At 40.7% G+C, this 12,180-nt stretch overlaps 1 protein-coding gene across 1 annotated transcript in view; it reads right to left on the reverse strand.

The window, feature by feature from the left end:
* The window catches only part of METTL15 (methyltransferase like 15), a 257,519-nt gene that overhangs the window by 55,457 nt on the left and 189,882 nt on the right, over positions 1-12,180 (reverse strand). Inside the window, exon 5 of the mRNA XM_040328339.1 lies at positions 5,552-5,730. Within this exon, the coding sequence (XP_040184273.1) occupies positions 5,552-5,730 (179 nt within the window). The remainder of the gene's footprint in view (positions 1-5,551; positions 5,731-12,180) is intronic.

Below are 12,180 nucleotides of genomic sequence, written 5' to 3' on the forward strand. Positions count from 1 at the left end.
GTTGCGTCATTAGGGCATGGATTGATTCTTCCAGGTCCACTTCTGACTCCGGGAGGCCCCATACATGGAAGTTGTACCTCCTAGACCTATTTTCTAAGTCCTCGATCTTTGTATTTGCTTGGTCTAAGTTGGTTCTGTAGAGACGTGATCATTCTAGAGTTTTGGTTGACTCGTTTCACTGTACGGTCCATTTTAGACTCAATTATGTCCGGCCTCTCCCCTATGTTTTGGAAGTCATCCTTCATGCCTGTAGTGATAATGGTGCAATCTTTTGGACAGTTTCTGTTGCGGGAGACTGACCTTCTCCACGGCTTCCCGATCAGACTGTTGAGCCACCTGGGAGGTCTGTTGGTGGGCTAGTGGACTGCCGCAGTCTGCGACTCCCCCTCCCTGCTTCTTTGCGGTTTGTGGAGTCAGTTGCGGAGTCTGTGAGCTGCCAAGTGCCATGTCTCCCTTCCCCGATGCCATCTTGGCCTGGGGAGACTGCTGCTAGGCCTGGGAGGCACGGGTCGTTCGGGTGTGGTGGGAGAACTCTCGCTTGTTGGTGTTGTTCCCCACCGTCCTCTGCTGCATGGCCCGCTCCCAAATCACAGGCTGTCGGTCCGGTGGTGCTCCAATCGTCCCCTATTGCTAATTAAAAATCTTTTAGGCCGGAGATGTGCAGAGCACGGTCAGTGCACGACTGATCAAGGCGCCGTGTGCACGCGCACTCCACTTTAACGTTTTAATGATATTCTAATTTTATGAGATGTACTTGTATATTTCACTTAATTGTTTTGCCACAGAGCTTCCTCCCACAAAAAATTATAATGTACCTCCACCAGATATGGACAACTGCAGAAAGAAAAGAAAACACCACAAAACTGTGTGAGTGAAGGACTAAGCAAAGTACTACAGAAAGGGGTTTATCAATATGTTTTTTGTTTAAACTGGTAAAGCTCTTGTTTGGAATTGCTGGAAAACTGCTATCTAACGCCAGCATTTTTTTTAGCATTGGATGTGGTGGGGTAGAGTTAATATTTCTACCAGGTTTGTATTTCTTTTTGTGATTTCTATTGGGAGATTTTACCTTATGTCCTGTCCCTGCTGCACCCATACTAGATATATAAGGATGGTTATTTTATTTTATATATCCAAGATACTTTGTAAGTTTATGGAGAGATCTCTGAATATATTTTTTTTTTACTTTGGTCAGACGAACTAAAATCTCAAGTGTCAAGTGTCATGTTGTCTATGCTGCTTTCCTTTTTTAATCACTTGCTTACTGAGCACAATTTTCAGCTTTCGGTGCTGTTGCACTTTGAATGACAATTGCGCAGGCATGCAACACTGTGCTCATATGACATTTTTATATATTTTTTGAGACAAATTGAGCTTTGTTTTGGTGGTATTTAATCACCACTGTTTTTTTTTGTTTTTTTGTTAACCAAACAAAAAAAGACAGAAAGTTTTGAAAACAAAACAACCTTTTTTTAGTTTCTGTTATAAAATGTTATCCTTCACTGATGTGCACTGATAAGGCTGCACTGATGGGCACTGATAGGCAGGACTGATGAGCAATGATAAGGGGGCACTGATGAGGCGGCAATGATGGGCAGCACTGATAAGGGCACTGATAAGTGGTGTAGTTCCAGGAGGACATACATGGACGCCCTCCTGGAACAACATAGCCACGCCGTAGCCGTCTTTTGGCTATAGCGTGGTAAGGAAGTGGATAATGATTATGGAGGTGTTTTTTTTTTCTTATGAAAAATAGAAAATATAGAAGTAGACAAAAAAAAAGTCAGCAAGAATATACAAGCATCAATTTTGGAATTTATGTAGAACCCTTTATGGTTTAACCCCTTGGTGTCGACTACATGCAAATATGTGGCAGCAACCTCAAGTACGCCGCCAAAATGTGTTGGAAAGAGTTAGCAAGATTATACAAGCATCAATTTTGGAATATAGGTAGAACCCTTTATGGTTTTAACCCCTTTTCCCTGGCTGCACCCAAATATGCAACCTCTTGGCGGGTGGGCCATGGCACAGAGTGGCTGCATATGTGCGTGAATTGGTGTAACTAGAGTTGTGCCAATTGTGCGCACCCTGCACACTTCCGTCACAGTTACTGGCAGCTAAGCTACTTGTGAGCGGGAGCTTTCCGATCATGTGACCAACGCCAACGTGACAGTCAATCACGGTGGTCATCTGATCATAATCCCCACCCACCTCCTGGCATCCTTAACTTCTTAAAGGCCCAGGAGGTGCAGACCACAATATGTTAATATGATGTATTGTTGTATTGTGGAAGTATTTATGTGGTCTGGATTGGAAGTGACCGGATTTCAATATATTTATTGCTGCAATAAAATTATATACTTTTATGTAACTTATTTGTGTTACTTTGCCTTAGTACAAAGCCTTTAAAGTCCCCCCTTTTTTTAAAACTAGGAATGATTCATTCTGGCTGTTTTTGGTTATAATATTCTTGGGATGGGGCATTGTATGATATAATAATAATAATAATAATAATAATATATTTCTGCAAAAAAGAAAATAATACAGAGAAGCCCTAGTGCTATAACAAATGCAGTCATTTTCTAATAATTATAAAAAAGTTATGTTTTTTTTTTTTTTCATATTTTAGGCCTATAAGATCTCCAGGCCAAAATCCAATTGAAATACCCTTTATCCCAGTGTTTCTGCTTGTTTCTGCCAGTGTTTCTACAAGCTCTAGATCAATGCTTTTTTTTTTTTACAATTTTTATTTAAACTTTTATTAAGTACAGATTATGGATGCAGGCAGAACAATGTAGCAGTCCAAAAATTGGACAAATCCAGGATAATACCAGATATCCACTTATAGACCAAATTGTTATAAGAGTTAGTACATCATTGCTTTTAGTTTTTTTAGTTGCCACTCACAGTCCATGTTTTCAAGACTTCCAGACAGAGGCACATCTTTAAAAAATTTAATAAAGTACGCTGTCTCTGAAAACCTAGATGAGCTCAACATAAAGCTCACAAACACAAATACTGGTGCTCTTTAAAAGCATGCACAGATGTTGACTAATACCTTACTACATTGGAAGCAACACAACATCAACAAATTAACACAATGTGAACAAACTTAAATTACCAATGGTGGCATGTACAATAACATGAGTGAAAGTACATTCAAAATAAATGAAAAAAATAGATATCCAAAATAGAAAAAAAAGTGTCAACAACAGTCCCAAATGGTGTATAGAGCTAAAAGGATGCTATTCCAAAAACTTTACATGCTCCAATCCCAGTTGTCACCTTCTGAGGGGAAACGTGTCGGGCGAAATCAGCCGTGACAGCAGCGCACACACGGTCCACACTGAAGGGGCGGCCGTTACACGATGAGATTCTGTGCTAGATTCAAGCAATCTGTAAGTGCGATTCTCTTTTTTTATAAACACCAGTTTTAAAGGATAATGCATTCCTTTCATTTTTACTCTCTACCTGCGAGCCTCTGACTGTCCAGGGTCCACAGAGACGGCGATACAGATCGATGCCTTTCAGCTTATGGCTGTACACGTGCCTATAGACCTCTGAGGTCTGGTAAGTGCCCATTTATCTTCTGAGCACGATGGTGATGCTTGCAGCACTTTGAAGTTTTCGGAATAGCATCCTTTTTGAAACTTTTTTCTAATTCGGATATGTATTTTTTCATTTATTTTGAATGTAATTTCACTCATGCTATTGTACATGCTACTATTGGTAATTTAAGTTCATTCACATTGTGTAAATTTGTTGATGTTGTGGTTCTTCACATGTTGTAAGGTATTAGTGAACAGCTGTCAGCACTTTTAAAGAGCACCAGTATTTGTGTTTGTGAGCTTTATGTTGAGCTCATCTAGTTTTTCAGAGACAATTTCACTTCAATTCACTTATTTCCATCTCCTGGTATTCAGGGAGTCCTAGGTGCGGCAGTCTCCAAGAATTGGCTAGCACATGCTTTACCCATTTTTTAGAGGCACATCTTTGTTAAATAGTAAAAAAGCACAGTGATTCTTTTCTTTATGTATTTAAGCCTAATTGAAAAATTCTCTTGGATGTTGAGAGCACTGCCTGTCTTCCTGCAGGGACTTTCCTGCATGCTTTGCAGCTTTTCATCTGTGGTTTACTTTTGATTTCTGATTTCTGAGTACTATGTATCCCATTGCACCTTGCTGCCTGGAGCCTGTGATTCCTGTATTGACTGACCCTGAAACCCATCCTCTGTAGTTCAGATGGCAGGCTCTGTGATATGTGTGACACAGTAGTGTCTACTCACATAGCATAGTGAATACATGTCATGCAATTCAAAGAAATAAGTGTGGGGAATTCTTCACAAAGATCGGTTTAAAAATTTTCAGATCTTTCAAACTATTATAAATAGGCTGGAAATAATTGAAATTCAACGTGGAGTTGAATATAATGATTTACATTTTGACCATAGATATTCTTTGAAGACACAGCAAATGTACCCATAACTTCCCCAAGACATAATGAGCCTTAAATATCTGTTAATTCGTCAAATTACAGGGATTGGTCTTTGGTGCCCCATTTTTGTGTTCAACGGGGGGTTGGGTTTACTGCAATATTGAGCAACAATCAATAACTCCCCTGAACTAGACCAATTACTGTTTTTTTGTTTTTTTTTCTAGCCAGGAAAAGTTGTCCACAATATGTTCAAAATATTAGTGATAATATTTCTTATTTTTGTTTCTCTATAATTAGTTGTTGTTTCCTTTACCTTCTTTTATAAGCAGAATGTATGACTAGAGCCTTTGCTGTACATTTACTGAAAGCTATTGGTGTTAATTTTTTCAATATACAGCTGAATTTAGTTTAAAATCAGAGAAATAATAAAAGTGGCTGCTACACAAATTATAGATAGATAGACAAATAAGATAAATAAATAGATAGATAGATAGATAGATAGATAGATAGATAGATAGATAGATAGATAGATAGATAGATAGATAGCAAGGAAAAAAAACGGAAGAAAGCTTTTCCTTTATGCCCTGCTTATTGTTAGCTGCATAAATACGTCAAGATATGGGGATCCCACCCACGGTCGAGTCACGTTTGGTCCCTGCAACAACTGTATGTAGCAGTCATATTTCATTTCAGGGCCAAGGCTTGTCCTTTTACTTGAATGATAAATCACGAATCAGAAAAAAAAAAACACAATGACAACGCTGAGCCACCAGTGAAAATGTAAGTTCTCAGCAGCCATAACGATCAAGATTCCCCATCTGTTCCTGCGACTGCCTACACTGTCTCGGTGTGCATCTACGTCAAATCATTTCATGAGCAATCAATAATTAAACTAATCAGTAAAATACGCTGCAGCAAAAACAAAAGAAAAAAATGGATGGCAACCAACAAAAGAAAAAAAAATTAAATTAAAAATTAACAAAGCTTAACATCAAAAAGGAACAGACAGGCTTAAATCCTGAATGATTTCCAGGACAAATAGATCCCTCTGGGACCTTGGGGATTAATATACTTTTTCTCTTCTTTTTCAGACACAGCGCAGAATTAATGAGGGTACCTGCAACAATGCTTGCGAGCTGCTGAGTTCTGGTGATGGGGTATATGCTACGTGCTTGTACGATGGCTGAAGCTATTTTCTTGGCGTGTTTCTCCTCCCCGTATGTTTTCAGGATAGACGCAAGTGCCTGTTGATCTAAAGCATTCACAACATCAGCGGCGTTGGGCATGTCAGGATACCTACGCACAAGGAGAGCCAATTAGTTCTCTGACGTCGGTTTTCATTGACAAGAGGTGAAGCTTCATAGCGCAGAGACACAAGAAACAGGAAAGAAAAAACACACACAAATACACACTCTGCATAGGCGTGCCTCAGAGATTTTAAAATAACTCAAAGCAGCCCTATGAGATTGAAAATAGCTTCTACCTTTTAAATCACCTCTGTTAACTTTATTTTAAAGTTCATGTGTTGGTCTAACAGTATCGTCACAATCATAAATGCGCTGCCTTGTTTACATAAATAAAAATGATATCTACATATGTCAAGGGGGTCTCATGAATATATGGAATACATGGTTATTTATACACATATTTATAGAGTCAGGGTGTAATAACTGCTCCTTTATTGCAGCTCATTGAGTTGTCGTCATGGAAAAAAAAAAAATTGCATGTATAAATGGTGAGAAGCAATATATATATACTGATTGGATTATCCTAATGACTTCTACACAGAAAGTCCTAAATGGTGTCTACACAGTGCACCTAAAAAAAATAACAATGATCAAAAACAGTGGGTCTATGCCAGTAGGGGCCATGCCGAAACTTCTTTGTTACTTAGGATTTTTTTTTTTGTAATTAACAATAGCCAGATCACATGTTCAGTTCTATTCTGTCTTATTCAACAGAGTCCTTATTCTCAAGTTCTACTTCTTAAGTAAATTTTGACTTTATTTGACACTTTTTGGTTACTCAACTCGGACTGTCTACTTAATAAAATGGTATTGTGCCTTCCTCAAACTTTGGCTTGTTTTTTGACCATGGTTCAGAGTAATCTGCCTTGAACTCTGTTTTTTTTCGGTGTGTGATCTAAAGTAGCTCAATGAGCTTAAAATAATGTCAGACACATTTCAATAGCAAGCTGAAACACCTGTGTCAAGTATTTATGAACATAGCTGAAAAATGCATCTTCACCAGAATTTACATGACTCTCAAGCATTTCAGGGACTGCTGCATGGCATTTCTAAGGACAGGTTTTCCAATGGTGACAAAATTGGTGGACCACGGATGTGTAAATTGTGTTGAAATGGCCACTTGAAGAGACACGCTATTGTCACTCTATGACATGAAATGTTTGAAGAAGGACCTTAATGGCAGGAACACCAGGTATTTAACATAATTGGAAGCTATAGATTTTAAATATCGCAAAAAACATTTGAAATTACATTAACATGTTAAAGCTGCTATGAAATTTCAGTGATTGGGTTTACCAATTTAAAATAAAAAAATATCAGAGGCCAAAAAAAACGTAACATAACTAAACAAAAAAAAGATTTCGGTTATAAGTAACAATAGGGGTGTGCTTTGTCATCAATGGCAACAGGACAAAATATTGTCGAAAATAGAGACTCTTTGCAAATTTTCATATATAGTAGAGAAGTCGGCTTTTATTGCTGTCTGAGATTTAACTCTCTATTTGTCCTTTTGTCCATGGTCGTTTAGGCAGAGGAGGAGTGATGGAAAATCCTTGAAGCAGAACTTTACTCTCTCAATCAACATTACTTTCTCAACAAAATAAATCATGGAGACATGGATAGGTGGATGAGTTTGCGTTAAATATAAAAAATGTATCAAATAGCATTTTTGATTTGTTGTGCTTAGATATAGTTAAAGGGGTTGTAAACCCTCATGGTTTTCCACCTTAATGCATTCTATGCATTAATTCTATGCATTAAGGTGAAAACCCTTTTTTAGTGCCGCAGTCCCCCCCCCCTCCTCCCGTTTTACTCACCTGGAAACTTATCTTCTGTTCTAGAACGAGCACACCATCTGTAGCTGGTGTCTCGTGTCCCGATTGGATATATTGATAGCAGCGCAGCCATTGGCTTCCGCTGCTGTCAATCAAAACCAATGACGCGGTCGCCGGGGGCGGGGCCGAGTCCGGCATTCATGTCTATAGACGCAGACTGCTGGACTCGGGAGCGTGCCCATAGGGTAACAACCCGGCAGAGCGCTTCTCCTAGTGGGTTATCTGAAGTGAGGAGGAACCACGAGAGCTGTCGGGGGACCTCAAAAGACGGTGTTCGGGGCCACTCTGTGCAAAACGAGCTGCACAGTGGAGGTAAGTATGATATGTTTTTTTTTTAATGATCCTTTACAATCACTTTAAGTTCTGCTTTAAATTTAGAGCTGTCACCAGAACAAAATGTAATGTAAATCTTGAAAAAGAGACCTTCTTTATTTAATTGGTGCCAAATCTCTAATGTTGCTTGTTTCAGGGGTGAAACTGAATCAGCCAGGCCCCAATGCCCCTTGGGGGCATGGGTGAGGTTTCGGTCCACCATTATCTTTTCTAGAGGAACCCACAGTTTATCTTGAATATGCAGGGTCCAAATTACAATTCTCACCAGTGCTTTAGCCTGGTAATACATATAAACATCTGGTAGACCTAGGCCCCTGTTTCTCCTTAGTCCTACGTAATAGGTTATATAAAAGCCTGGGGATATTTCCTCCCCAAACTGATCTTATAGATTCACGTTTTACATGCTGGAAGTAGGACCTGGGTGCTTCAATGGAGAGCATGTGGATAAAGAATGAGAATCTGGGGAGAATCGCCATCTTCAAAATATTTATCCCACCCAACCATGTAAAATGCAACTTTTCACATTGTTTCAGATTTTCTTTAATACCTTTTAAAAGTGGTGAAAAATTGACCTTGAATAAATCCTGTATCCTAGTAGTCAACCTAATTCCCACATAAGCAATTGGGGTGTCTGCCATTTAAAAAAAGTAAGGATGCCTCCATAGACTTACATTCTGATTTTGCCACATTAATAGGGAGAATCGGACCCCTTTCACACTGCAACAAAACACAGCCAAAACAGCGGTAAAGCGCCGGTCTCTTTTGCAGTGTTTTAGCAGAACTTTTTGGGCGCCGGTGGGGAGGATTTTTTAAGGGCACGTGACAACGTGACCCTAAAAGAAAGGAAAAAGGGTCCTGTTTTACGGCTTTTAAGGTGCTTCCAAAGCGCTGCTCATTTATTTCAATGGACAGGGGCGTTTTGGGGGTGCCATTTATAGCATCCCAAGCTGCCCCAAAAATGCTGCTTGCAGGACTTTTTCTATTGTCCCGCAAGTGCACCGCCGAGTGGGAAAGTATTCATTGTAATGAATGGGAGGCAGTTTTCAGCCGCTTTTCAGAGGCTGTTTCTAACGCTAAAACGCCTGCCTCAGTGTGAAAAAGGTTGTCGTGGAAATTTTACGAAGATGTATTTAATATGTATTGTTATAGTGCCTCCCAGTGTTAGTTCTCCCACAACCCGCTCTAAAGAGCTGACTGGGGCAGACTGACGTTGGTTGAGACCCGTCTGGTAGTGGAAAAATGTCTTAAGGTTGGAGATGATGTTTGCAAAGTGGGGATGTGTCCGTCGTCGAAGGGCCCTTTGTGCATTAGCGCAGACGATCGTCGAGAAGGGGACATGTTCGCTCTGCAAGGACATTATTGGTTATAGGCAGATAGGCGCTCTTGTCTCTGTTATGTCTGATCAGCATGGTCTGGATTCGTAGCCTTCAGATAGCCTCCCTTCCACACGCAATAATAGCATAATCCGAGTATGCGCTGTTCTTTGAAATAGCGCAAAGTAAGGATTCCTATCAGCGGTAATATGAGAGCTTATGAGCATTTCATAGTCAGGGAGAACCTCCATGTTTGTTTGTTAAAACCATACATACACGCTTTCCCTGCCTGGACACGCCCATAAGACTTTAGCCATTATTGTATTATTCATGTTATTGTATGTATTTAACCACTTAAGGACCGCCTAACGCTGATATACGTCGGCAGAATGGCACGGCTGGGCACAATCAAGTACCTGTCTGTGACCGCGGGACCCGATCGCCGCCGGAGTCCTGCGATCGGCCCCTGGAGCTGAAGAACGGGGAGAGGTGTGTGTAAACACACCTTCCCAGTTCTTCACTGTGGCGCTGTCATTGATCGTCTGTTCCCTGATATAGGGAAAGGCGATCAATGACGTCATATGTCCAGCCCCGCCCCCTACAGTTAGAAACACATATGAGGTCACACATAACCCCTTCAGCGCCCCCTAGTGGTTAGCTCCCAAACTGCAATTGTCATTTTCACAGTAAACAATGCATTTTTGTAGTATTTATTTGCTGTGAAAATGACAATGGTCCCAAAAATGTGTCAAAATTGTCCGATGTGTCCGCCATAATGTCGCAGTCACGAACAAAATCACTGATCGCCGCCATTAGTAGTAAAAAAAAAATATTTAATAAAAATGCAATAAAACTATCCCCTATTTTGTAAACGCTATAAATTTTGCGCAAACCAATCGATAAACGGTTATTGCAATTTGGTTTACCAAAAATATGTAGAATACGTATCGGCCCAAACTGAGGAAAAAAAAAGTTTTTTTATATATTTTTGGGGGATATTTATTATAGCAAAAAGTAAAAAACATTGAATTTTTTTCAAAATTGTTGCTCTATTTTTGTTTAAATCGCAAAAAATAAAAACCGCAGAGGTGATCAAATACCACCAAAAAAAGCTCTATTTGTGGGGGAAAAAGAACACCAATTTTGTTTGGGAGCCACGTCGCACGACCGCGCAATTGTCAGTTAAAGCGACGCAGTGCCGAATCGCAAAAAGGGGCCTGGTCCTTTAACCTGCATATTGGTCTGGGTCTTAAGTGGTTAAATAACCCTGTTGGAAGGGTTATTATGTATTGTATTATCTGTATTTAACACATCCTGTTAGAGGGATATCCTTGTATAGTCATTTTCCTGTAAAGGTCATGTTCCTGGGTGGAGCTGACATGCTGTGACATCACTTCCTGTTAACTTCTTCTTGTGATGGTGACATCACTTCCTGCTGGGATTTTAATAAAAGGGATAGAGGCAGACTGGGCTCTGGTCAGTCATGCTGGGATGCTGAGATGATTTGAACAGTCTGGTGATGTCTCTTTACTTGAATGAATGGGAAATTGAATGAATGGTGGGTGGACTTTTAGCTTAAGATGCATTATATCATTAAGTTCCCATTCACATCTAGGCGACAAAACGCCCGATGCCGGACGCTTGTGCCGCTAGAGGGGAGAATTCCCATTGCTGTCTATGGAGATGGTTCACATCTCAGACGCCGTACGCCTGTCGCCTGAAAAAAAGTCCCGGACCCTTTTTTTCAGGCGACATTGGCATTCGGCCATTGACAGCAATGGGAAGGATTTGAAAAAAAAAAAAAAAAAGATACACTATTCGCGGCAAAATACGCCGCCTACGCGGCGCTGCTTGTCGCGGAGGTGTGAATGCAGCCTAAGATGTTATGTGTGCTTATTTAGCACAAGGAGAAATGGCTGTGTGCTCTGCATACAACCTATTTTTCTATGACAAGGTCTGACCGATTTTCCCCAAATAATTTTAAAATTAGTAAAAGAAAGACAAGACATTGTCAGCAAATGCGACACCCAGGCCCCGTACACACGACCGAACATGTCTGCTGAAACTGGTCCGCGGACCAGTTTCAGCAGACATGTTCAGTCGTGTGTACGGCCGACCGTACAGGTTTCCAGCGGACATTTGTCCAGCCGACCGTTTTCCAGCGGACAAATGTTTCTTAGCATGCCAAGAAACATGTCCGCTGGAAGCCTGTCCGTCGTCTGTACAGACTCACCATACATGTCCGCTCGGCCGCCATCCCTCGCATACGTCAAAGTGATTCGGCACATGCGTGGAAGCATTGACCTTCCAGGGCCGCGCACGTCGCTGCGTAATCGTCGCGGCGACGGCGCGGCCACGTCACCGCGTATCGTGTACGCGCAGATTTCTGTCTGATGGTGTGTACATCCATCAGACAGAAATCTCCGGGCGGACATGTCCGCTGAAAACGGTCCGGCGGACCTTTTTCAGCGGACAGTCCGTCCGTGTGTACGAGGCCCCAGAGGTGTCTTGGTTAGCCCTAATTTTCAACAATGCTTCCCATCATTCCAAAAGAGACACCTCTTCTCATACCAACCGTCTAGGAGGATAACAACTGTCAGGGATGGGAATACCCCTAAACTGTGGAGAGATTTCTACTCATTTTTTTTTAGCATGTCTAAGATAGGAAGTGAAGGGGATCTCCCTAGCAGAACACAGACAACAATAGCTTTCCATACACTTTAGAGAAAGCATGAGTTTTAAGGCTCTTTCCCAAGTGGTAACCAAGCAGGAAAAAGTATAAGTATGAATGAGCCCAAATAGGTCTGCTTTAAATGCATTTCACACCTTTCCCTTGCCATATCTATTAATAATACTATATACAATAGTAATCCCTGAGAGCACGTAAAAATACAGATGTAGGCTCAGAATTGATGATCCTCTACTTCTAGAACAAGGGTTAAATGTGTGTCTATATTCTCTCTCCTAAGTGTTAAGAGAATTTGTCTGATGTACTTGCAGGAATAAAGCTTGGTCGAT

Source organism: Rana temporaria, chromosome 11 (genome assembly GCF_905171775.1).
Source record: "Rana temporaria chromosome 11, aRanTem1.1, whole genome shotgun sequence".
Classification (NCBI taxonomy): Eukaryota; Metazoa; Chordata; class Amphibia; order Anura; family Ranidae; genus Rana; species Rana temporaria.